The sequence below is a fragment of the Alosa pseudoharengus genome, unplaced genomic scaffold, assembly GCF_046254945.1.
Source record: "Alosa pseudoharengus isolate Yale_2024_CS ecotype anadromous, Long Island Sound unplaced genomic scaffold, YU_APseudo_1.1 YU_APseudo_1.1_scf_2, whole genome shotgun sequence".
NCBI classification, from domain to species: domain Eukaryota; kingdom Metazoa; phylum Chordata; class Actinopteri; order Clupeiformes; family Clupeidae; genus Alosa; species Alosa pseudoharengus.
The window spans coordinates 30217167-30244890 of record NW_027468663.1 but is presented as its reverse complement, the minus strand read 5'-3'; the positions used below and the strand labels follow the sequence as shown (position 1 = coordinate 30244890).

The 27724-nt window shown below is 42.1% G+C and overlaps 3 protein-coding genes across 4 annotated transcripts; 1 reads left to right on the top strand and 2 right to left on the bottom strand.

Annotated features, from left to right (window-relative positions):
- Positions 1-74: 74 nt before the first annotated feature.
- Positions 75-3184, top strand: ebi3 (Epstein-Barr virus induced 3). The gene is made up of 6 exons (XM_076293211.1): positions 75-81; positions 372-581; positions 874-991; positions 1164-1339; positions 2229-2389; positions 2939-3184. Exons 1-6 carry the CDS (start codon positions 75-77, stop codon positions 3086-3088), a joined length of 822 nt encoding a protein of 273 aa, XP_076149326.1. The 3' UTR covers positions 3089-3184.
- Positions 3185-5106: 1922 nt separating this feature from the next.
- On the bottom strand, positions 5107-8452 carry odf3l2a (outer dense fiber of sperm tails 3-like 2a). The gene is made up of 4 exons (XM_076295914.1): positions 8389-8452; positions 7869-7979; positions 7209-7322; positions 5107-6023 (listed from the first exon to the last, which is right to left on the bottom strand). Exons 1-4 carry the CDS (start codon positions 8435-8437, stop codon positions 5536-5538), a joined length of 762 nt encoding a protein of 253 aa, XP_076152029.1. The 5' UTR covers positions 8438-8452; the 3' UTR covers positions 5107-5535.
- Positions 8453-9987: 1535 nt separating this feature from the next.
- Positions 9988-22483, bottom strand: crlf1a (cytokine receptor-like factor 1a). 2 transcript variants are annotated; one of them, XM_076295913.1, is made up of 8 exons: positions 22010-22483; positions 19837-20115; positions 18060-18189; positions 17155-17324; positions 15507-15664; positions 13597-13765; positions 11994-12179; positions 9988-11409 (listed from the first exon to the last, which is right to left on the bottom strand). In XM_076295913.1, exons 1-8 carry the CDS (start codon positions 22065-22067, stop codon positions 11393-11395), a joined length of 1167 nt encoding a protein of 388 aa, XP_076152028.1. In that variant the 5' UTR covers positions 22068-22483; the 3' UTR covers positions 9988-11392. The 2 variants fall into 2 exon arrangements, with proteins under 2 accessions (XP_076152028.1, XP_076152026.1); XM_076295911.1 differs by having other exon boundaries at positions 11998-12179.
- Between the last annotated feature and the right edge of the window lie 5241 nt (positions 22484-27724).

Genomic DNA, 27724 nt, shown 5'->3' with positions numbered 1-27724 from the left:
TACTTTATTGATCCTCAAGGGGAAATTCAAGAATATATATATATATAGTATAAACCCAGCTTTTCAAACCCAGGATGTACAGTTGGTGCTACGTATGTGTTTGTATTGCTTTCATTACTTTTAGTTCGGGGCGCTGTCAGGACTCATCAACTCAACTACTCAATGACCAACCCATCAAGGGTGAGAAATTTCATTTGCTTTACAATTTAATTCCTTCCTATTTGTCTTGCTTCATTTAAAGAATCCAGTTATCTCATTACCGTTCGATTACCGCAAACATTTCATTTTAAAGTCATTTTAAACACAGTGAGAGTCCAGTTCACTGTTCTGCTCTCACTCTTTGGCTCTCTTTTGTTGACTGTGTTTCCCAGATGTGTATGTGGAGGTGGGTTCCGAAGTGAAAGTGCTGTGTGAAGGTGTTGCAGGTGGAGAGCCAGTGGAGTGGACACTAAATGGGTCGCAGGTCGTGTCCAGCACTCTGTTGCATCTCAACAGCACCCGGCTGGAAGACCGAGGCATCTACACGTGCCGCAGTCTCAGCAGAGGAGCTGTCATCCAGCAGGTCCACCTGAAGCCTGGCTGTGAGTTTGTTTGTCAAGTGAACTTGAGTGCTTCTGGAAATGGTTTGGAGAGTTAGGGCTCTACATGTGTGAGTACGTATGAGTGTATGTGTGTGTGTCTGTGTGTGTCTCTGTGTGTGTCTGCGTGTGTGTGTTTGTGTGTGTGTGTGTGTGTGTGTGTACAACCAAACACATTGTATGTGCTTTCATTGATGTTTATTTCTCAGATGTTATCTTCATTGACGAGTTCTTAACCACAAAGATTCTCATGTATCTAAATGAAAATCATTAGTTACACATCTATTCCCTGCAGATCCTCCATCTCCACCAGACATCAGATGCTGGGCTCCCAGTTATCCTTTGAAGGCCTTGTGCACATGGTCACAGATGACAGAAACCTATTTACCAACACAGCATATCATCACCTACAGGTAGGAAGCAATTGCATGAAAAATCAGTTTCTGAAATTATGTGATGATGTTACATAATGGCAGCATGAATAAAATGTGTACAAAATATATGGAGTTTCTGTTTATTTGTGTGTGTGAAGATGGTTATAGTATTCTATATGGCTATAATTTATTTCTTCTTTTTATCTTTCAGAGATAGGGACTATGGTGTGACCTACCCCTGCCATATTATCCCTAAGTCTCCTGACACTCTCTGTGAAATGAAGAACCTTCAGATCCTTGCCAACAGACCCTACATTGTTTATATCACAGCCATCAATGCTCTTGGCAACGCCACAAAACCAATGGAATTTGACCTGGAGGAAAATGGTGAGTCTGTGATATTACTGCAATGATGCTTATTTTGACCATTGTGGTCTTAGTACTTAAACCAGGCTGAAGTGCCCTTGAGCAAGGCACCTAACCCCTCACTGCTCCCCGAGCGCCGCTGTTGCAGGCAGCTCACTGCACCGGGATTAGTGTGTGCTTCACCTCACTGTGTGTTCACTGTGTGCAGTGTGTTTCACTAATTCACGGATTGGGATAAATGCAGAGACCAAATTTCGTTCACGGGATCAGAAGAGTATATATACTTATACTTATACTTACGTTGGTTAGGTAGAGTCACTGCTTGAGGCTTAGTTAAACTCAACATGAAACCTAATTGCTGTTTAATGTATAAGTAAGTAAGTATAAGTATATATACTCTAATATTAGAGTAATGAAGTACCATGAAGTACCAACTAATGAAGTACCATGTTGAGATGCTGCTTGTTATACCAGAATAGATTAATACATATTTGTAATATTTCATTTCCCTAAGACTTACAAAACCTTGAGAGGTTACAGAGCAGTGGTCAGTGCATTAGATTTGATGTCCTAACTCATTTATGTACAGTAGCAACATTTTCATCCTTCTGTTCATTTCCATCATTTTTGTTTTGTGTCTAATACCTGCTGGCTATGTGAAGGTAGTCTTTCAGTTTTAATCAGGAGTATTGTTGGCAAATACAAAGCTCTGTAGGGCTACCAATGCCAACATTTCTGGAACAAAAACATAGAAATTGTATCAGACTGACTTGTTTGCAAAACTTTTTGTCAGTCACTTAACACTGTATATCTTGTTGGTCTTGGTGTAGTAGTAACCTTCCCCTTGTGTAGTAGTAACCTTCCCCATTTGGTGATAGTATTTGTATGTTGCTGGTGTTTGCTACTACAGTGAAGCCAGATCCTCCAGTGAATGTGAGGGTGGTGGTGAAGAGAGGGAGGCAGGTGTTGGAGTGGAATCATCCCCCATCCTGGCCAGAGCCCCAGCATTTCCCTCTCATGTACATAGTCAGGTACTACTGGGGTAACAATCAAGGACAAGGACACACTAAGGTGAGTACACATGTTTATTAAGTGTATTAAGCATTTCTTATGCGTTATCGTTTGTATATTATAGTATTTATTTATTTTCATTAGGCTATTGATTGAATTGACATTGTTTATTATTATTGCTGTTCTCCTTGGTGTAGTCTTACCAACTTTTTAAATAGTTTACTGTTAAATTGAACTATTGTATTTTTGTTATTTGTATGTCGCTTTGGAGCTAAATACCAGAACTATAATATTTATTGTTGTTTGTTGATTTACATTTATGGTTTATTTGTGTGCATACATGAACTGACCTATGTTAAAGGATCATGGAGCAGAATGCATAAATAAAAGCAAGACAAAGTACTGGTAGTTACCATAAGCCAACCGTATATGTAAGCATTTTATTAAGTTTGTTTTAGTAGTCATTGTCATTTAGTAGTCATTACATGTATTCTTTCTGGATTCACACATTTAGTATGGTTAATGTCAGGAACCTGAGTCAATGAAAGGTATCTACCTATATGTGCTCCTTTTGTTCCTGGGATGTGATCAATAATATCTTGTTTGCAGGTACCGGTACATGGCGCTGAATCGCTCCCGATCAATCTGGACAGGTTTACAAAGGGGCGCACCTACCACTTTCAGGTGTCTGCCCATGAGGGCCTGGGCTCTGGAAAAGGAAGTGAATGGAGTCAGCCAGTGAGTGTTATTGTGCGCTAGCCAGCTAGCCCAGGAGCTGTGCTGCACATAAAGAATTCAGTGTTTCATAAAGGAGGGCACTGTTGGATTCTTGCTAATCACGTAATACCACTACAAATAATGCTGCTACTACTAATTATAACAATAATAAAATGATGAGGAAGAAGGTGATGATGATGACCCATAATAATTATTATATTTACATTAAATAAACCCACAATATAAATTGATATGATCTTAACTGCAAAAATGTAATACGTAATACCACTACAAATAATGCTGCTACTACTAATTATAACAATAATAAAATGATGAGGAAGAAGGTGATGATGATGACCCATAATAATTATTATATTTACATTAAATAAACCCACAATATAAATTGATATGATCTTAACTGCAAAAATGTATGAGTCCAATGCTTTCACATGCCACACTATAGCTTTAGTTCATGTAAGAGAACTTGGCTTGTTGATAGACTTTGCTGTTTGCCCGCCATTTCCATTTGGGCCAGTTACCGCTGATGGGCAGAGCTCAAGTCACTATGGGCAAATTGAATGTTCTGTGGATATTTTGGATGGTCTATCCATAACCATGATGAAGAAGTCCTATGATAATAGAAACACCATACTTCATTGAATTTATATTCAGAAATGTAATGCAAAAAATACATTAATGCCCATAACATTCAATATCAGATGATACTGAAGGGATCATAGATTGAATCATTGAAAGTGTTGATTTTTTTCCCTTCAAGCTTTTGACCTCAGTTGTTCCTAAACAGAATATACAGTTTTTTACAACTGTTTACACACATTTTCAAAAATATGTGTCTATTTTTCAAAACTCTACACACAAAACCCACTATATGCAAAATGGCTCAAATCTCAAGCAAAATGACAACATTCAAAATGTCAAAAACACATCTCTAAAGCAAGCATTCGCCTCACATTATAATCACTTTTGTCATAATATGACATTTTGGATTTCAACTGCAGAAACAAACAAGACATCAATCCTAAGGCATTTCCGGAAGCACAGAAAACGACATTGAGCTAATGGCAATGTGGGGAGTCTGGGGACAAACAAAAATAAAAAAGTTTTACGTAAAGTCTACTTTTTGTAGATAAAGTCTGATTAATTTTCATATCAAAGTATCTGCATTGATTCCGAACATTTCAACTGGAAATCCCCTAGGAACAGATTGGAATGGTCTATACCAGCGGTTCCCAAACTTTCCCCCCCGCGTACCACCGCCTACATTTCGACTCGGCTCGCGTACCCCCACCATCCAACACATAAACACATAAAAACGTAACGCATTCTATAACCCCCCCCCCCCTGACAATATTTGTCCGTTTCCCGGTTTTAGGTGCGTGCATTTGGTCAGTTAAAAAGTTATGAAAATTAGCCTGCATAGTAACTACATCCACATACAATATCTTATAATAGGCCTACAACAACGCATGACAAGGATGTATTCGTTTGGACAACATTAGGCTTTACAGCCTAGAAAGGCTAAACTTAGGCTACCTTTAGTTTGTTAAATGTAAAGCCTAGCTTAATGTTACCTTTCTTGCCCATCTGAAATAACTCCTAGCTTTGCTCCTTCCCTCCTTTCTGTTTTTGTTGTTTTCAAAAACCTGTTATATCCGCGAAACGTTCCCCCCACGGACCATCCAACGCATTCAAAAGTAACGCATTCAATTAGCTATTCCTGGCGTCATGTTTAATAAGCTGCCCTTTTTTGATTAACACATACAGAGTTTATAAATGATATCCTTTAATTTCATGTTTCCATGTCATTATGACCTGATTCGAAAGTATGTATTTATTCTTGAATTAATTACAAAATATTTAAAATTTTCATTTTATACCTGTCCGCCATAGCCCTTTTCATCTCGCGTACCCCCTCGAAGCAGCTCGCGTACCACCGGGGGTACGCGTACCACAGTTTGGGAATCCCTGGTCTATACTAAGGCAATGAACGGATTCTGTTCCGGAAAGTAATGAGTGTTTGTACATTGAGGAGTGAGTGTGAATAAGTGGTGAATCAGTGTGGCATTTTGATGGGTTGTGTTTGAAAAGAATGAAGTAACTTCCTGTTAGATTTTTGTGTGTTAGGGAGAGAGTTATGTGTGATGTTTTGCAAAAAGTGTTTTATGAAACTGAAAACTGGTCAAAGGCTGAGAATTAGTGTATGGTTTTGCAGATTTTATGTGGGGTTATGGTATTTGAGTGACAGGTTTCAAAAATTGTGTGACAAACAAAGATTTAGTGTGTAAGCAATTGAAAAAAAAACTGTAACTGAGGGACCGCAACTTGTCTTATTGCACACACAGGCACCCCTCTCCAGGAGATTGTTTTATAGTACACATTGTAAACGCAGAGACATCAAGTCCCTATGAAGTTACCTCTGACAACTTGAATGAGACTCATTTGACAACACCTTCCTATTCATAGTCGTCTCAATCTAACACATCTACCACCAGTGGGGTGACAAACTCTGAATGCCGGATGCCCATGGAGAAGGAGGGTGGCCGTGGCAGGTGCGCAACCACCTTCTCCGAGTGGTGTGTGCCCGGACCGGGCTTGCGGGTGGCGTGGTTAGGGATGGACGTGCGGCTCTGCATGGAGAACGAGGGCTGGCGCTTCAGGTAGATGCTGGGGTCCGTGCTGTTGTACTTCCCAGGGCCCGGCGTCATGGCGAGGTCCTCTGACGGGGCGCCTGTTTTCCTGCGGGCCGATATGGAGTAGCTGGGGCTGGCTGGCGTGTTGGGCGCCTGGGCGCCCAGGAGAGAGGGCAGGGTGTAAGAGTTAGGTGCGGGCACGGTGTCGGTGGCGCGGTAGCGTGTGCGCGAGCCGATGGAATAGGATGGAGGTCTGCGATGGAGGTTCACAGGGGGGGCTTTCTCCGGGCTGTAGGCTCCTGGGCCTGGAGTCTGGAACAGGTCAGCTTTAGCAGAGAAAGAAATGGACTGTCAGAGGCTGGGGGGTGGATGGACAATTTACTGTTTTTGCTTGACCACATGTGCCATGATTAGACTTTTTTACAACTGTTTACACATATTTTCAAAACTCTATTTTTCAAAACTCTACACACAAAACCCACAATTGCTCACACAAAATGCAAAATGCCTAAAATCTCCAGCAAAGTGACACACATGAAAATGTCATAAACACAAAGAATTTGCCAACTACATGCAAACATTCGCCTTACATTATTAACACTTTTGTCATAATATGACATTTGGATACATCATAAACACACTGTTGCTCAAAACCTAAAGCTCTTCTGTCTTTCATGGGCTTTATATGTATATTTCCATACAAGAGTGAAAGTCATCTACAGAGAGAAGTTGAAATACACTGTAAACATGCAAGCGATATTGAAACCAAAAATAGTGAAGCAAAGGAAGGAAGCAAAATACATCACAAAGCTGATTTTGCCAAAGACAGAAATTACTGACTACTAACAAATTACTTTGCTTTTGAAAGAAAACATATTTCTGTGTGCGGGTGCGGGTGTGTGTGTGTGTGTGTGTGTGTGTCTGTGTGTGTGGTGTGTGTGTCATTTTCATTTCTAGGTATCTGCATTGGTTCTGAACATTTCAACCGGAAATCCTCTAGGAACAGATTGAAAGGGTCTATACCTATACTAAGGCAATGATTGGATGGTGTTCAGTAAAGTAATGAGTGTTTGCACATTGAGGACTGAGTGTGAATAAGTGGCGAATAAGTGTGGCATTTTGATAGGTTGTGTTTCTTCCTGTTAGATTTTTGTGTGTTAGGTAGAAAATTGTGTGACAACTTGACAAGCAAAGATTAAGTGTGTAAGCAGTTGGAAAAAAACCCTGTAAAAGCCAAATGATAATATTGTCACTTAAAGAATAAAGTACAATGACACATATAATAATAACATATTAGTTCATAATAAAATAATAAGCTTTCAAGGATTGATGTCTAAGATTCCATGTAGTTCAATGGAGTGAACCAGACCTAGAGTGAGAGTGACAGACAAACTAGAGCACTGACTTAATGAAGACTCAAGGAAGCACTTGGAATTAATCTAGTGTCACAAAATAACTTTCAGATGCTCGATACAACATGACGAGGCCATAGTTGGTGAAAGCCATCTAACCTGATCTCTTCTTCCTGCCCAGCATAGAGTAGGAAGGCGTGGCATTTCGACCGAAGCGTGTCATCTTCGCATCGATGTGATACTGAGGGCCAGGGCTGGAATCCACAGACACCACTACAAAGTACAAATCACACTGTTATTCAACTGTAAACAGTAGCCTATTTATATGTTAGTGATATTCAGAGGCCTGGCTAGAAATATCCCCTGATAAATGTAAACTTCTCCTAACTCTCCAAACTAGGCATATCCAAGGGCCATTGTCCAACACTAAGACACCTACATTTTAAAGGGTCACATTCCACTCCTCCTCCCCAATTGCACAACTGCTGATAGGTTTTTGCTTTGAGAATCCATTGCAATGTCTGCTTGCCCTTAATATATAACTTGAGTATGACATAATTTGTATTTTAATAGGCAAAATCTGCTGACCTCTAGTGGATCCGAGTGTATTAGAGACCTCTATTTCTCGCTTCCATCCCATTTATATTTAGAAATAATGGGCTAAATCAGACAGGCAGATACGCCAAGAGTACAAATCTCAATTCTCTTTTGAAGGCAGGTCCCATTATCTTTGTCTGGGAACGTGCCCTTATATAAATAGCACTCAAGTCAAGAGGCTCCCGGCCAGCCTGTTATGTCACTGGAGGTGAAGTCACTCACTATTGCTGCTCATGCGGCTGTGGAACGAATAGGCCGGGCTGCTGGGCTTGGTGTAGTCATGGCCAATGTAACCAGTTGTGGGAGGCAGAGCATAGCGTCCTGGCCCTGGCCCTGAAGAGAGACAGATTCACAACCCCAAACGCGTCTCTGAAGTAGGACTACCTCTCGAGTAAAAATAGAAGAAACTCCCAAGGACATTGCATAAGGCATTTGTTAATTTATTATTGTCGCCATTTCCCAGATTAAAAAAAAAAGAATTACAATCTGACTTTAAATTGCATTCATCTGGAAACATTTGGAATGTAGCGAATAAGTCATGGCTGTTCGTGTAATGTTCTGGATTGTCACTCTATAAATGTCAAATATGTTATCCAAGTTAGCTAATAGCTTGTGAGTTGTAACTCTGAAAATCCACAAGCTGTCTCTTTCTTTTCTCAAATAAAAGAGCGGTAGATTTATTTCTAGGAAATGCAGGATCTGACGTCCGTCAAAGTTCACTCCAGGAAACTGCCACACTTACCCCGCTCTCTGCCAGCGATCATGGGCCTCCTCTTCAAAAGCTCCCTCATGGTCCACCAATCTTCTTCTCTGCGTCAGCCCTCGCAGTGGATTGAGAAGCGTTTGTGCAACCCCTTCACTCCAACACCTCTGTGACTTTCGAGGAGCGCCCCTATCCAGTCTGAATAATATATGACTTTTACGAGATGCAGAAACCCTATCCTCGTTTGAGCTAAGGGGGAAGTTTTCTGCTTAACGTTCAACTTGCTGGCAGACATATCCACAGATGAATTATGACCTTACACAATAACGCGCTAAGATAATGAGAAAATGTTAAACAATTGTTTCCAAAAAAGAGCCTGTTGTTGAGCAACGCCTCAGATTTCAGGAAGATGCTGACATAGCTGAACTCCCCCCAGTGTCATAGAAAATCTTACCGTGGTCAAAAAAGACGAGAGGCATAAATAATGGACAAAATAGTGTGAAATAGCCCAATGGAGATTACCATAGCCTAGGCCTACTGGATCTGATGAGTTTTATCGTGGCTCATGAACACCTGCACAATCCCACCCTAGAAGTTGGAGCTGGTCTCTCGTGGTGATGGGAGTGGCATGTTCATTCTTGAAACACTGTCTGACTGATACTGTCAGGAGGTCATTTCTCAAGACTAAATTACAGTGCAACCACAGCAGATCTCAGATCTCGAGTATCACTATCTGTTAAGTAATCCTAAAGTAAGTAATCAGATGTCCACTCGCATCATCTCCCCCGTCCATCACTGTTATCAAATCCAATCTCTCCAATGACCTCTCCTGTGTCCTGGGGTTGCATTACCCACAACTTCGCCGCTATTGAGTTTCTATTAGGCATGCAGCAACAGTGTGGATTTAATATATATATATATATATATATATATAGTTCTGATGTGATTTTCTAACCGACCTACATATTTTTTGCCTATGCCTATCAGTTAGTTATCTGTCCGACAGATCTTTAGTACGCCAGCACATCAACCTCAAAGAAAGAGCAGAGCCAGCGGGCAAGTGTAAATGGAAACTGACCAGCAAACATGCATTAAATATTAACCGGTTTAACTCAGGACCTTGAGAGCAGTGCACAGGGGCCAGCACAAGGGGCTGACCCAAGAGACAGACACAGCGGCAGTGTAGGTCAACTTTCACCTCGGAAAATCACCTCAGACTGCAGCAGTGCAGACATAACATTGCACATAACGTATTATACATGGGCCTTCCTTTGGTGAACCACAAGCGCTTAATGATTAGAGCAATGCAGACTGTGCGGAATGTAACCTTAACGTGTCATATCTTGCTGTAATGTCACGTCTGGCGCACGCTGTGAGTGTGAAGTGGGAAACTCCCTTGATACGCAAAGCTGTCTTTTCCTGTTCCCCATCGGTGTCACCCAGGCCGCGGCGTGAGTTACTGACCGTGGAGAGGGCCCTGATACGTAGGTAATCTTTCAAAGCGACTGCTCTCGCACACATGAATCATCTCGCCTGTGGAGGATCGTAATCTGGCCTTGTCTCCTTATTGCCTCAGGGCAGCTGGGCTTTTGTTGTTGTTTTTGAAGGAGGAGATATGCATTTCAGGAGAATTGTGCATGCATGTTACAACTGGAATCAATGATGATTACACACTCATTTTCAACTTTGGTTTATCTCAAAGAGTGATTTGTATAACAATATTATGTTTTTTTATTTTATTTCAGTCATCAATATAATAACTAACTATACATAATTTAGAGACAACAAAAAAACATAGCTTTGCACAATTTTAAATATGCTGATACAATTAAGTATAAAAATAAAAGCAGTGAATTGTATTCAAATATAAACACAACTATTCACAAACTGTTCATTGCTACAAACCTCCTTAACACCTCTAAATCCAGCGTCAGTGAAGTTATGATGCCAAAGTAAAGTGGGGTGTAGAAGATTATGGAAGCCGAAGGGTGCCCCTTCCCGAATCAAAACTCCAAAGAAAAGATTCCATGGCAGTGTTCCATCCCTCTTAATCCATGGTTTGAGGGTGTTTACCTTTGGGGTACCAATTTGCCACGGAGTTGAAAACTGCCACTGCAGTTTTCTTCATCTCATTTCTTTCCGATGTTTGACTGGGTGGTCTTGGCCATTGGTGACAAAAGCTATACAAAGTAATGAACTCAAGGCACTAGTGTACATATCCACAAATCATATCCATAAATAGTGGCAAAGTTCCAATATACCAAAATCTGATGTAGTTTAAGAGTTGACTTCTGGTTGTGGGCCACATTGGCCCAAACCAACACATGTAGGTTTTTAAAAACAGAGGTATTGCATGAGGTATACCTTCTTAGTATGATTACAGTAAATTCCCCTGTCCCCCTGACAACACATTAATACTGCAACAATTTTCTGGTCTGAGCACAGAACAAAATAATTGTTTGGTTGACCTCAACAACAACAAAAATTAGGTGGTTGTTGATGTTGTGTTATGACTTTCGTGCATTCTTTCAGAAGATTTCTTTCGGGAGATATGCTCTGGGGTGGCAGATAACTGCTGGAGTGGTTTCAGAATGACCCTGAAGCAAATATAGAGGCTGAGTCATCAGGCTAATGCAAATTGCTGGTACATCATTCCAAGATGTCAATGTGCAAATTTCCTCTGTTGCTGACCTTGTGCCCCCGGGCAAAAGACACACACGCTCCACATGTGAGCAGTTGCTCTTGCTAATGTCACCATGATAGGAGAGACAGTTTTTAAACAGTTTGTGTTTGGTCTGTACTGAAAGACGCTTGTAAAACAGGGCATGAGGCCGGCTCTGTGCTGGAACACACCTCCTCCACACCACACAAGATTCCACAGTCAGAAGAGTCTTTTCAAAATTCCATCTGCAGCAGGCTCTTTTTTTGTTTGTAGGGAAGAACCAAACAATAGTCCAGTCTGGAGAAAGTGAAGTCTCTCATACAAGTATTAATGGCCCTCTTCAGACTTGGCTGTGCTATATGAAAGAGCAGGTGCTAGGATTTATCGTCTTGAAGAACCTGGAAAAAGGGGAGACAGTAATGTACAAAAGAAGAAAGTCATTATATGCATGAATGTAGCCAAAATGTCTTCAATAAATAATCGATCTAATATGGCACCAATCAGCGCCAGATTGGGCCCAGATCTGTACCAGATCCATTCCAGAGGCTCCTTCACTGGACTTGGTTTAGTCCCTCTAGTCACTATTTGGGGCACGTCATTAAACGAAACAAACCCAAACCACATCACACAGGGGGAGGCAGGGAGCTTGAGAGAACTAGATGGTCTGTTAGTTATATTTACATGTGTATGCCAGAGAGCCTGTGTTGTGGTGTCTGATGGAAGGTCCTGTGATTGTCGTAAAAATTGTGCACTAACAAGGGAATTCATCTAGCTGAACTGTGTGAAGCAACAGATTTGCACAAACAAGTGAATCAATAAGACTGGGACAGTGGAGACAGCTGGACTTATGAGGATGCAGTTGCCTACAGAGACAAAGGCGTAAACAGACCAAGTCCTGTTTTAAAACAGACCAAAGTAAGTGCAGACTCAAAGGTAAAAGACTAAAATAAATAGATAAATAAATAGGTGGAAGGCTCCTTACCTACCTGGTTGCGCGTTTTGTGGGATTTCTGCAGCCAGACCCGCCACTGGTCGTAGAGTTTGATGGACATGCTGCTGCAGCCGTAGGCATGTTTGCGCACCCAGCCAAAGAACTGCTTGAGGTCCCGCCTTAGAGTGGAGTTCTGCTGGCCCGACTTCGAGTCACAGGAGCCACCCATCAGCCTCTCTGAGGAGAACGAGGGATGAGAACGACAACATTTAAACAATCTGTCAATGGATTGTTGTCTTGGACATTAGGCTTATCTTGTATGTGCGGCCACAGTTTACACTGCATGCCAAACAAAAAGCTGGGTAAAAATAAATCCTGGCCACTTTCAATAAATATCCGACCCCATGCTTCCAGATGGCCGACGCCGAAACAAAAGCAGAGGCAGAACAGACTTAATCTGCAAATCTTGAGTGTGTGGGAACTTTTGAGGGGAAAAATATCAAGCTAATGTTCCCCTGTAGCTTTTTGGTGAACCACGAAATGGAGATGGGGATAACTTGGCTAATTCGTTTCATGTGTCAGCGCTCCACAAGCGACTTGATTGCATTGTCTCGGCAATATGTGTTTTATTATGAGTCGACACAGTGAGATTAGCGTAGACGCAGTAGAATCCAGAGTGTGTTCCATTTGAGGACTTCTTTCATCACACAGCATGGACCCAACTCTAGGGCAATTTGGTTATTTCATGAAGTGAGCTGTCACATATGTAAAGTAATAAAATGTGTTTTGGACAAACAAACTTGACCTGTTTTGTGTAAAATAATTTCCACATGAGGTTATTGCTTACTTACATTGCACTTCACAAATAAAAAATTTGAAACAGACTTTAAACAATCGACTTTGTGGTCATAACAAAGTAAACATCAATTTGAGAGTGGAAGGACATTGTTAACTTTAGTTCAAAACACTTTAAAGGTCTTTAGAATGACATAATTATTGTCTACAGAGTCTTTATCTTCATTGACAAAAAACAAACAAACATGTGAGCACAGAGGCAACAGTGACACGGTAAATCTACCTTATTGGAGGGAAATAGTTCTTAGAACCTAGCTCAAATGAGGAGACCAATCTCCCGGATGCTTGACCGGACAAGCTTTACTTCCCATTATGTCATCACTTTATCCAGTCTCTTTTCCACAGCTGATACATGGCACCAGTGCTCCCCCTATGCTGATGAATCCTGATGTGTCAGATATCGTAGACTTGACTTTGTTTTTTTTCTTTCAAGATCCTACACTAGAGTGTTCTTATTTTGAAGGAATACATTTTTGTCAGATCTCTACATGTCATACCATGGTGTTATTTAAGAAATGGATGAGTTATACCGACAGAACTATGTTGTATTACGATCCAGTCGTATTGTGGTTTTGAGCGGTGTATTGACATGACAAGCTATTGGCTATAGGGCAAATAGCACATGAGCAATGTAATGTTAATGACCAAAGAAGACACAGGAATGTCAACATCAACTTTACTTAGTGTCTGGATGTGTGTATTGTGGAAGTATAAACACAACACATGGTCCTTCTTGTTTCAACAGACATTTTTGTTTGTGTCTTTGTTTGGTTATTTATTTCACACGCGAAATACTCACCGCTGAGTGGAGTGGAGGCTGCCGTCGGGTGGCTCCAGTCACTCCAGATGCCAGCCTTCCTGGAGCCCAGGATGCCCACAGGGTTGCAGCGCACCTGGACAAAGTACACAGTGCCCGGCCTCAAGCCTGCCAGCCTACAGGAGGTCTGATTCCCCACGTCATCCACCACCTGTTGGAAGGGAACGAGAGGGAGAACACATAAACATGCAGACAGAGAGAGAGAGAGAGAGAGAGAGAGAGAGAGTGTATGAGAGAGGGAGAGCAGGCCACATCAAAATCAAACGAATGCCTTTCATGTTGTGGCACCCACAGAACACTTGGAGCCACTCGAGACAAAGAGAGGGAATCACCGTGTGATTCCAGAACGAGCCTGCACATGCTCCTTGACTGGAGGAGGGATTTCTTTTAATGAGTGGAGAAAAAACTTCACACTTCTCACTGCTGCAGGGTGGGGATATGAATGACACCTTCACAAAACCCCATCTCTAGTGGCAAGCCATTATAGAATGTTCACACACACACACACACAGCACAATCACACACTACATCTGTGCATACACCCATACTCGTCCTAGAGACCAGACAGACACACACACACACACACACACACTTTTCTTGTCAACTTCTACACAGTAAGCCACACTGCCCTAAATCTGTTATCTATTACTTATTACAGATTGAGTAATTGGCCCCGGCGAAGAAAGCACCAACAACGTGCAGATGCAGGCTGCTTGGCTGTTTATGCCTCCGCTAATTCCCCCTTGAAATACCACAGCCCAGAGCGCATGAAGTGGAACCGGGCTGCATCCGGGCCAGGCCCGCTTCTACAGCGTGCTGCCTAACAATGAACACTGTGTAACGGCCCTTCACGGAAACACAGGTCTAACTACCATAAAGTTAAAAGTTGTAGTTTTTTTTTTACCAAGTAGAAAATGGAATACCATAGATAATGGTGTTATCAAAGATGGTCTTTTCAGGGGACAGGACAACAGTGGTAGAAATCTGGGACTGAGTGCAGCAAAAGAGGACGCAATAATACCCACTGCAACACAATCCTTCTCAGTTCTGTATCTTATCAGAGCTGTCCTCTTGGGATAAACACACCGAGAGCTCACATTTCAGTTAATGTGAATGAATGTGCAAACAACACATTAAGCGTAACATTTTAAAAGAGACATCTTGTTGGCAATGTTATGAGGCTAATATATATATGGGAGATAACAAGATTACTGCTTGAATCAATTTGATTTCCCCACATTATGTTGAGTTGGGCATGAGAGCCACCAAAAAGCCAAGTATTTCTTTGTTTACAGTTAAAGAAATTGCAAGCATTTACGAAGCACAATTATGTGACTGAGTAAATTATGTTTGTGAAATTCTTCCAACTCACAGTCTTCTTCCAGGCTGCATTCTGGATTGTTTTGTAAATGGCAAAACAATACTTTTGACAGCCCTGTGACAACACAGGGCAGTTTGAAAACGTTCCACTTCATGTAACCAAAGCCTCTCTCTACCCTGTCCAAGAGGAAACCTGCCTAATGATTGAGTCCATATGAGAGGCTCAGGAATGGTGGAGCAAGATGCCTTCATGTGAGAGGCAAATTAAGAACTGAATTTGCTAATGCCATCATATACTATATACACATTCATAACTTTGCCTCAACGTCATATGACAAATCAGATCAACATTGTCCATGCTGTGGAATGAAAAGCAAATGAAAAGAAACAGCTCTGAAGAAGCTTCAGGAACTGAAATGAAGATTAAAGCATTTGAATGAGAGAAAAGAGGCAAGAAGCACGTAATAAAACATGCCTTGACAACTACAACCCATTAAAAATGATGCGGCACAGCCCTTGTTTTTAAATACAGCTGCAGCGAATATCATGATACAGAGAACAGGTATATATACCTTCCACTCGACGCTGTCCTCCAGCCGGTAACGGATCTGGTACTTGGCCTGGAAGAGGAAGTCCTTGAGGGCAGGTGGAGTGCCCCAGCGGACGCTCAGCTGGTCCTCCAGGTCCCCTACGCGGCTCACATGGACGTTTGCAGGGGGGTCGGTGGTGACTGGAACCACAGGGGGAGGTGCAGTCAGAGACAGGATTTCAATCAACAGTTGTGTTGTTGGAGGACCTCTGCCTTTGATCATGTTCATTTAATCAATTATGTGGTCACATATGAACAAACATCAACAACAAATTGATTTATTTCTCTTTTGACGAAATGTTGGGCTATAATAACACTTTAACATCTGATCCTGGTTTACCAAGGGATGTCTGCACTTCTCTGTAGCTGGAGAATGGAACATGCTTTAACCCTGAACTCTGGTGCTTCCGTCCAAACTCATTTGGAAGTAATCCAGCCCGCAATTACTCAAATCAGGAGCCAAAAGGCCTTGACAACACACAAGGTTACAGTTCCCCCCAAAAGCCAGAGATCCCAGAGCACAGGACCAGGGTTAAAGGCATTTCATCATTGATAAATCTAGTCAAACAAATGCACTGCTTTGGCACGCACCTGTAGGACAAGACACCTGAGCAAATCACGCCTATAATCTGTAATAGCCTTTACCATGCCTGAGGGAGCAATAATCTGTCCTGTTGTGTGTGTGCAGGGAGACAGGAAGCATTTGGGTGTGGTGTGTGTGTGTGTGTGTGTGTGTGTGTGTGTGTGTGTATGTGTGTGCGCGCGTTAGTGTGCGCATCTGTGCGTCACAGTTCCAGCAGCACCCTCTCATCACAGCCCACACCTTTCACCTCACTTCTTTTGGCCTCTTACACAGGGGTGGGTCCTCAGAGACAAAAGTAGGTAATTACTGGAACAGAGCAAGAGTGTGTGTGTGTATGTGTGTGTGTGTGTGTGTGTGTGTGTGGGGTGGGGTGGGTTGTTTTGTGAAGTTGTGTTTTCTCATTACTCCTTATGATGTTATTCTGTTAGAGCCTGTAATTCCATTTTTATGAAGTTTTATGAATCTCTTTTCCATGTGGGTTTCCCATGAGTGTGTGGCATCTTGCTGGAGTTCTGGCTTGGACAGAAGCATTCTGGGAGATAATAGGGGAATCTAAAGGGCTTTACTGGGCTGGCTCTCTGGTCAAAACCCCTTAACTGTTGCAGCCAGAGGGGGAATTCATGGAATTAGGATTACTTCAGAGCCTGTAAAATTCCACAGGAGAGCAATAGACGTAAGCCAATAAGGTGCATGTAAGGGCATAAAATGTGTGTGTCTGTGCCTGTGTGTGCATGTGTGTGTGTGTGTGTGTGTGTGTGTGTGTGCGCGCGTGTGTGTGTGTGCGTGGGTGCGTGCGTGTGTGTGTGTGTGTGAGAGAGAGATAGTGAAGGTGTCTGTGTGGTTGCAATGACTAAAACTTAAAAGGGGTATGAGCTTGTCAAAAGGAAAGGGCGAGTCCAGAGCAATTCGTCACAGCTCCACCCGGCTCGGTTGGCAAAGAGAGACCTGGATGCTCTCGAGTTCCCTGCTCACGATGTGGCCTACGACACCCATCCAATAAAGTCGTGGCCACTGGGATAGGTCAAAAGGTTGAGGGTCAATCACTCACCCACGTCTAGGATGTCCAGGTAGATGATGTCAGAGGCAGCCGAGCCGAGCTGATTGGACGCCTCCACCCAGATTTCGTAGGGCGTGAACAGGGCCAGGTCGCGGGGAATGTAGCATGTGTACGGCTGGCCTGTGTTATAGTCTTCACACTCCTTCTCCCGCCCATACCACCTGAGGTCCACCAACACAAAGAGATACGTGAGACTCAGAGAGAGGGAGAAAGAGAAGAGGAGGAGAGAGAAAAGATAAAGGGAAGTGTGGAAAAGAAAAGAGAAACAAGGGGGGAGGGAGAAAGAGAGTGCATGTTTCTGGAACCAAGAGCCTTCCAGCGAACACCTTTTTCTATTAATTTTTCCAAGCGTAATGGAAGCAAAGACATTTTTACAAGCGTAAAGCAAAATTCAGTTCAATTGAATGTTGTGTTTTTATTTACAATTTCACAGCCTGAGCACGAAGAGAGCATGAAGAAATCCTAACATGTGCTAAGGCTTTTAGAATTAAAAATGTGATTGTCTAAATCCTCAACCAGCGGCCAACAGATTTTGCCCAGCATGAAGACTCAGGTTACTCACTGGCTTTACACAAGCTTAAGACATTTTATATGCCTAAATTACTTCGCTAAGTCAGAGCTTTGGTCATCTGGCAACACATCAAGAGAATTCTTCATCAAAGCCTGGATAATATGCTGTGAAGCTGCTGAAGGACGAGTCAGGGATTTTGGCTGTTGATGTTTAAGCTTGACAGCCAATCAGATTTCACCATTCCTTTGCGTACTCCTTAAGCAAAGTGTGGATTGGCTGGGATAGAAATTGCTTATTTCCCATTTACAGAGCCAGGACTGAGTATAAACACCAAAGGTTTCTCTAAACCCACCCCAGATTTACCACGATTGTAACAGTGGCTCACCTCAGCTTATACTTGAGGGTGTATTTGGTCCTGATGAAGGTCTCGCCCTGTCCCCCCGGGGCCCATCGGCAAGTCAGGTCCTTGGTGTTCCTGGACCAACAGGTGAGGTTCACTGGCTTCTCCGGTGGCACTGGACACAGACAGGAGACAGAGGAGTCAGAAGATAGGCAGGAAAGGAAAACACACACACACAAAATAAAACAGATAATTCAGTTGACTGGTCTTAAAAGTCAGCAAGCGGCAGTAAAACACATCATGAGAAACCTGCGCGTGAGCAGAGCCGGAGCGGATGTGACCGTGATGGTGAAGGTGCCAGTGAAAGCCCTTGGCTGTCCCATTGAGCAGGATAAACAGCGACGGCGGGGGCTTTCACATCTTGAACAACGGATGAGCGTTTTCAGCTGTCCTCCTCGTTTAACTTTAGGACTCCTGCCAAGATTCCATTCAACTCCCAACGAACAAAAGACAGCGAGGGAGAGTAAGTGTCGGCGTGCGATTATGGCCGACTGTGACGCTCAGGCCTGACTTCAGAGGAAGCTGAGGCTTAGCTCGGATGAACGCGGCATTTTAGACAGGCTCATCTTCTTCATATGAAAGTTTTTTTTTTGGGGGGGGGGGGGGGGTTGCAAAGAGCTCTCTTTTCAGTCACACACAGTGGTCTGTTCTTATGTGTATGTGTTGTATGTGCATGACTCTTTTTGTGTGTGTGTGTGAGAGTGTGTATGTGTGTGTGTGAAAGAGAGAAAGAGGAAGAGGAGAAAGAGTGTAAGTTTGTATGTTTGTAAACACAAATATGTGTTTATTGTCTATGCAAGCATTACATTGTAAAGAGTAGGACGTTTTTCTGTTAAAAAATACCAGTCAATAATGAGTGTGAAAGGCTATGTAAAGACTAGAGAAAGAGAGTCTAAATGTGTGTGCACATATAGAATGTATGTATTTGTGTGTAGGTGTGTGTCTGCGCGTCAGTGAATGTGTGTTTATGTGTGAAGCGAGTATGTATGTTTATGCGTCAGCGAGTGTGTATGTTTATGTGTGAAAGTGACAACGTTAAGTTTGTGAGGGAGAGAGAAAGTTGAGCGAGTGTGTGTGTGTGTGTGTGAGAGAGAGAGAGAGAGAGTTAGGTAGAGAGGGTAGAGTAGAATGGACCACACAGGTGCCAGAAGTAAGCCACCAGAACACACGGCTATCTTAAGGGGCTTATATAAGTATGAGTTCATTGTTCAGAAAAAAAGCATTAAATACTGCAACAACTGCAACAACTCGACAGACAAGGAGGTCAAATTTAAATGCTGTGAGCTCGGAACTCCCTACTCCCCATCTGCTACCCTGAACTCAACAGACACAGCCTTACTCTCTTACTCCAACACACACACACACACACACACACACACACACACACACACACACACACGCACACACACACTAGTTTAAACTAAATTATCTAGTGAGCCTCTATTTTTACCAATATCTTTGTTTTGTTTGTTTCAGTTATTTGTTATAATCTGTTATTATCATTTAATATAGTGATAACTATTAATAGTTATAGTAATTTATCTATAATTATATGTAATAATTATTTGTATTAATGAATCTATGGTTCTATATTAATGTTTGCACATACTTTGACAGCACAAGTGTTCTTGTCATGTCAATTCAACTTTTGAAAAAGAAATCTTAATCTTTTGTTAAAGAAATCTCTCTCTGTTTTTCTGTCACTGTCTCCTCCGATGCTCTCCTCCTCCTCTCCTCTCTCCCCTCGTCCTTGCAGACTTACTGCCAACGTAGAGGCAGGAGCCGGCGAGGACATGGCCCCCGTTGTTGTGGCACACTAGGTTGTCCCCGGAGCGCTGGCGTGATCCCGGCAGCGGGGGCAGGGTGACGCTGAGCACGGAGGGGCTGAGCACCGCATAGGTGCTGCTGGGCAAACGCTTGCCGTTCAGCGTCCAGAAGAGCGAGCTGGCATGCAGGCCGAGCTCTGGGCTGACCGAGCAGGTGGCCGTCAGGCTGGTGCCGATCCGCACAGCCATGTCCTGGGGCTGTATAGCAGCCAGCTCTAGGAAAAAGAGAGAGAGAGGAAATGGGCAGGATGAAATCAAAGGATGAAATTTAAATAAACAAAGAAATAACCAAACAAGCAACACAAAAAAACACACAACAAAAACAGTTGAATTGTGCTGAATAGGATTCAAATGACAGAAAAAGCTGTCGTACATAAAGGAATTGACGTAAGCTGAGTAGGGCTCATGGCACATGAATCTTACTTATGCTATTAAAATCACAGTTTAAATCATTAAGAAACTATTCCATACATATTATTAAGAATGATGATATATTTATCCATTTCGGAAATTCAATCAGACTGAGGTTCAGGCCTTTTCACTTAGAGGGTAGAAAATTTGAATAAGTTATAGACCGCAGAGATCCGTGTAGAGGGATTGTTACTTAAGCTGCATGTTTCGTATACACACACTACACTTTTTCATTACAACGAGGTTATGCTTGGCCACTGAATTTCAGTTAGATCACCTTTAAGCATGACAGTGTCACACCAAAGGCACAGAGGGAGAAGGAAAATTTGGACCTGACACAAAACAAGCCTTTTCCTTTAAACATTTTAATGATAGTGGCAATTACCTCTATTTATTTTAAGTGTCTGCATAGGAAATGGGCTGTAAAATATCATTTGTTTTTAGAAGGTCTCGTGAGGTAAGCCCAAAGTCCTGTGATCACGGAGGCAACACTCTAAACCAAGGCAAATATACAGCGCCCCGTGGTTAAGCCCAAGGATTAGACCGCTCCCATTGTGATGATGAAAAATGGGAGCCTGTTTTGTGGCGCTTCTTCTCAGTGGTGTCATTCGGCAAGGTTAGATGAAAGCCTGTTAATGTCTTGGTGTTACTCTCTCCTGTGCTCTGTGTTTATGTTCTACTCAGGGTCCAACAGGGGCTCTGATCCAGCTGCATGAGTATGCTTTTAAATACATTGAACGAAGCTTGTCTTCTGTGATTTCACAGGGAAAGTAGGGAAATGCTGTTATTCACTGCTTACACATTTGCTCATTAATTCATGCAGGCTTTTAAGTTATGTGTTAATTATTTTCAATTATTTTATGGTATTATTTAATTCATCCTGTTTTTTTAATGTTTTGTTTTTAAATTGGTATGGCTGTTTTGTTATACTTGGAGTAATTAAAAACTTTAAACAGTTCAATTTTGACTAATGCAAAACTATTGAAGCCTTTTTAGTTTCATGGGTCTGCAGCAGATTTTTCTTCAGAAAAAAAGGCAGTGCAGACAGTGTGTGTACTCAATTGAATGACTAAATCTTAATGTCAAAGCAAGGTAAAGCATAGGTGAAAAGGACCATGCGTAAGACCTAAGTGACCATCCTTTGAACTCGTGTGATTGTAGGCCTCTATGTGGTCGATGCGTTACATTAACTCTGATTAGTCAGACAAGGTAAAAACTGAGGAATGGGAAAACACTCTAAAACGCGGGGGGAAATGAAGTAACTGTTTTGTTGCGGCTCATAAAGTACCACACTCCATGTGTTAAATGAATTATGGCCTGACCTGCTAAAATTCTAGCGCCTGTGAGATTTCTCAATAATGATATATTACATGAAAAAATGCATAATGTTAAATAACTCTAACGTTGACCTGATAAATACTTATATTCTCTTGGCAAAGAATTTCTTTATGTTTACTTGTTAAATGTTTCTTGTAGCTACTCCACTTATGAAACTGTCAATTTATCAATCCACAATTTCTCACCCAGGCTTTTCATTAGGCTATTTGTCTCATGGAAGGCTGGTCTCACCTGGTTCTGTCACGGTAGACGGTAGGCCTATTGGTTAAACATCACTTGATGCGTCAAAAATTAGGGTATTGCCATGCAGTGATTAGCTGGTTATAACATTCGCGTATCATGTGCAACTCCAGTACTTACGGGTCGAGGAAGACAGCACACCAGGACCGGTCATTATGAGAAACAATAACGTGATCATATTTCAAGGAATGTTCTTCTCTCTCCGTAAAACAAAACGATATCTTCTTATTCTTAGCGTAAATATTTCACGCACGCATGCAGTCCGACGATACCAGATCCAGAACTCTTGATGTGGGAGCCTGTCCTTAGTTGGTTTGGCTATCGTATCCAAGCAGGCGGCTTTGTGGATGTTAACAAGCGGTCTCAATTTCAGACAGAGTTGGGAAAACCTACTTGTCTACGTCTAGGTAAACTTGTGGTGGATAATGTCCCTATGTCCAGTTTTGTCATAGTTTACCACGGTGAACTGCTAGAACACATTCAAGTTTATACTTTGTAAGCTCCTCCCCTGTCTTCCCACACAGTCGCCAAGTCATTTTAGCCTCTTTCGTTCCTTTCCGTCTTTTCGTTGTCTCATTCCATTTTACCAATGCGGCGCACGCTGCACACTCCGACATTTGCTCTCGCGTTCTTCTTGGTTGACTCATGTAGGCCTTTAGTGATTCTGAAGGATTAGATCACCTGTGTGCCTGTGTGCCTGTCAGCTATTACAAAACGATGTAGGTGTACACAGCAAGCCCTGCAACATTTAAAACAAATTCTGCGCCCACACAAAAGTATATAGAAGATATAGTCTTCACACACGTTTTCGAACTATTCTGCTGTATAAATATGCACACAGTGAACATGTACATAGCCAATACGTGTCCTAATATAAAATGTTTTTTTCCCTCCTTTTTTTCAAGTACATGTGATACCCCCCTCATAGGCCTATTAGGCTGTAGGCCTATAGGTTTCTAGAGAGGAATGTGAACAATATATGAAGCTTCGTTCAGAGTAAGCTACATATAGCTATTCGGGGCACTATTTGGTGAGCAGGCCGAGAAAGAGTGTAATAGCCTTTAGATAGGCCATGGCCTTGGGTACCAGCTAGGCTACTTTAGCGCAATTGGACCTTGATCAGTAATCGCTTTTCAGAGTGAAACAATAAATTGACGGGAGACCATATATGGTGATTTTCCAACAGGACAGAAAAACAAAACATCCCTTCTTTCCTGGCCGTGCCTTTGTAATTGCTGTGACTAATGCTTGACGAACAGCACTTGGGGTATGTCTGAGGTGCGGAATGGGCCAGTGAGTCACATTTGTTCAAGAGAGAGTGTTTTTTACAATAACCACGACGGCCAGTACGTCGAAGCTCACAGTGCCACAATGCTACGCTTTATCAATTCTAATGAACCAGCTCTTGTTCTGGTGGCCATTACCGCCCGTCTCATGGCGAGTTTGTCCCGTAAGTGGGATGACTAGACTCACTTGCTACCCCTCGTCACTTTCCGGTTATCAAAGCTAACCGCGTTTCGCATGACTGGTTTGGGCATTGGGGCATAATGCATCTTTCATAGAACCAGACAGTTAGCTTTTTATATCATCATTCATTCGTCATGTTTTTTGTTCTTTCATCATCACTGGCCTGTACAGATAAACGTGGCCAAAGTCTGGGCTTCTCATATCCTTTCGCCTTTTTACGCATCAACTATATTCCATTAATCTGCTGTATTTTAATTCTAAGTATTTTTTATTCTACTTTCTGTTTTATGCCGAGGAGGCATCGTCAGTAGCTATTTAACAATTATAAAACTTAGTCTGTATCATGTCATGATGAATGGGCACTGCAATGCTGAGGCCACTGGTCACGATCATGTTACTCAATACTTCACAGACTTAACCGGAATCTGAGTCTAAGGACAGCAATCAGTCAGGAAAAGCAGCTTTCCAAGACAAGGGTAATGAAGGAGCCTGTCTGGATAACATGGCCAAGGAGGATAAGTTAACATATGTCCTGCCAGAGCAGGCAACAAGGTAGTGGGGCGTAATATGTCTGAATTAAAGCTGACAATGAGCAAAAAGGTTCTGAAGGAGCTTCATCTTCCCTTAAGACAGCCAAACAGGACATAACGACATGGGAAGGCATTGATGATCAGGGACCCAGTGATTTAGTAGATGATGGCTGGCATGTGGAACAAATTACACTACCATAAAGATTTTTTTTCTATGTCAGTAGGGAATTCTGCCTTGCACAGGCTGCTCTCAACTCTGTAGAAGAGTGTGAAAGTCTTCAGCCAGTGTTGAGCCTCTTTGATAACCTTTGCATCTATCATGTTGTATTGCACAGGGGATCCAGGAGGTGTTTCCCAAAAAACTAAAAAAAAAGGAAGGAAAAGGGGCAAAGGAATAAAGACAGAGAGAAAGGAAGAAAAGGGGGGAAAAGAAAAGAAAATGAGACCCATAATGACTATCGGTTCTGGGAAAATCAAGAGTGAAATCAACCTAAATCAAGATGTTTCCTCGTTATGTGAAGAGACAGGCCACAGACCCCGGTGGTACACTTTCCACTGATTGGGGGGAAATGTTTGTTTGAAGAGAGGTCATTGCCTTTCATGGCATGTTTGAATTCTCTCTGGCTTTTAATGCATGTTGAACTCTGTGTATACCAAAGCACTACTGGGCAAAAAAGGGGGGAGCACATTAAAATGAAGAGAGTTGTACATGGAACAGAAATCAGATTCTAATTTGAAGGATTCCCTGCTCACATACTTTCTAAAGTCAGCGAAGCACCTTTGGCATTTCTCTCCAATAATGCATGACAGATGTATATCAACCATGCGCTCAGTGATGGCAGGATTTCTCAAATGTGTAGCCAATATTCCTGCAGGACCTGCAGTAGTTAACTTTCCCCACCCCCAACCACCACCACCACCACCACGTCCTCTACCCTCTCATCCTTCTCCATCTGGATTCAATGTGTTGTTGCAGAGCATCAACAATCAAACAAGAAATGGCTAAAAGGGGTTAGGGTTTTCTAGCACTGAGTGCTCTCATCTTACAAGCCAAAATGGTTACTCTGTGCACATGGGTTTCTGACAGTTTCCATACTGGTAACTGCTAAATAATGTCTATTTTATAATGAAGTACAGGAAACAGAGATATTATAACAGAGTGATTTATTATGTATTACAAGAAAAAGCTACCCTGGAAATCCCGAGTTCTCGCAAAAGCACAATTTGAATTGTCTCTGCGAGACACTCTGGCAATGAGTAATGATGCACGTTACTTTTACCCCTTGCATCGCGAGGAATCAATCACATCAGTGTATCTTATATACAGTAGGTACGGCTGAAGTGCCCTTGAGCAAGGCACCTAACCCCTCACTGCTCCCCGAGAGCCGCTGTTGTTGCAGGCAGCTCACTGCGCCGGTATTAGTTTGTGCTTCACCTCACTGTGTGTTCACTGTGTGCTGAGTGGGTTTCACTAATTGGGATAAATGCAGAGACCAAATTTTCTCTCACGGGATCAAAAGAGTATATATTTCTAGATTACCAGGATCTGGGTTTTCCAGGATAAGAAAAAGCACAACGCCTCAGTTATCTTCATATAACAAATTATTCACTTCATATTTTTTCTCAATGGTATGTTTTTAGTGTTATTTCATACTAATATGACTTGTGCAGTTTTAATTGTGTGTATAGGTTATTTGGTTGGTTTACTGTGGTTATTACACTTCTGGCCCATGAAAGAGCATGGGTAACTGTAGGCTGAAAAGTCAGATCTTTGGCCATCAGGAGGAAGTCTCACCTACATTGTGAATGACCACCTCATTTGAACAGAAGATAAAGAGCATTGCTTTGTCTTGAAATACAGTAAAACTTCAAGAGAAATGTCACCAAAACCCAGAACCAGCTATTGTGTATGACCTTTCCCAAAACATATGTACACAATCATGTGACAGGCATCACAGAAAGCCAATTACAAGGATTCCCCAGACTTGATAGTCTGCTTGCCCAGAGTTTAAAGGGATCCTGTGTTGTTTTGGAATCGCCTGTGGAAGCCATCCTGTCACTCTGAAAATCATATGGTATGGCGTGGGAACTGCCAGAATATACGTGCAATGTGAAAGTTTTTAACTATCTAAAACTACACATTGAAATCAGTTGTTAAAGCTAATTTTGAAACAATTTTTCAGAGAAATAGGACCTATCAGTGGTTCTTGATTTTGTATGTCAATCAACAGATGTCTTGAATCTATTCTAATCTATCTTCTGTCAAGGGTAGGTGGTCTAAAATTCAGGTCCTCCACATTAATGTCCATGTTTTATGCTCATTTTTAAAACGTTTGCTTATGAGAGATATTTTCCACCGACCTCCTGCACAGGAAGCTATCACTAAGTAAACTACTACAAGAGCGCTCCTGTAAAGGTGCACTCTTAGCCTGGAGATTCCAGACCCAAATCCAAAAGATTATGGGTCTGGCCACGAATAATGTAATGGCCCAACTCGAGGGGTCGGCACCAAGCATTAGAAAATCTCACTGCTCGCAATTGGATACCTCTATACGGCCAATGTTTACTGTCTGATTCCGGACTTTGACGCAATTGGAAAACACTACGACTGTCATCTGTTTAGCTCGCTTCTGGCCCGCCTATATCAGCTACACAGATGTGATTGGTTCCCCGCGATGCAAGGGGCAAAAGTAACGTGCATCATTATTCATTGGCAGAGTCTCTCGCTAAGCAAATTGATATTGTGCTCCCGCGAGAACTCTGGATTCCCAGGGTAGTGCACTCTGCTCACCAAGTCACAATGTATCTGCTTGTTGATTGGGCAGTTTCAACCCCTGCATTAACCAGTAGAGGGCAGTACTTGTATGTGTTCTCAACATTTCTTCTGCCTACAACCTTGAGTGGCTTATGTGTACCTTCTCTGAACTGCTTTTATATGTTTGTTTCTTTGTTGATGTGTTTTGTTTATATGTCTTTATTACTCTGTTTTATTTTACTGTCGTAAACACTTTGTTTACAGTTGTTTAGAACAAATCCAATCCAATATCCACTGTCCACATTAAAATAGCCTACGTTCAGAGGTTGTGATTTCAAGAAAGATGCAAACTTAAAACTAATTTTCAAGAACACTAGTCTATTTTGATGAAAATCTCTTTATCTAAGTATTCATTCAAAACAAATCTTGCTTTATGTTGCAAACATATGCAGTGGGAATCCTCTGAAATATGTGCACTACATGCTAGTAAGATAGTTGCATTACACATACATCTTGCTGCACACCATCTTACAGTGTTTGACTCTGATGTTTGAAAAGAGAGGGCACAAAAGCTGTTCACATTGTATTGCACAAGGGGAGAGAGAGAGAGAGAGAGAGAGATTTATCTAGAATATCTGACTAAATCTATTACAGAAAGGCAGCCCCCAGACAGACCCTAACCCAGGAATAGACCAGGCCCATATTTGGCCCAAAAGCAAAACCATGACAACAATTACACAGGTGAGAGGACAGGTGGGGGGTTGAGAAGGTGGTCTAAACCCTCTCAAACAAGGGAAGAAAGTAACTATTTGGGAGGGATGAAACATACACACATACTGCAGTGTTCTGTATGTTCACCCTCATACACTCTGAGTCTGAATACAAAGTTGAGCCCAACTCATTGCGTAATATGTGATCTTAGACACACCAGGGCAGGTCTTCCCTATTCAGCTGCTGTGTCATGCACGTTGTCCAATCAGGACTTCTGCTGTGTCATGATGATTTCTTTTTTTCTAAACGGCCAATAACAGGGCAACTGCAAGAAAATAATGCATGCATTAGTTTGAGTATTGTCAAATGTGT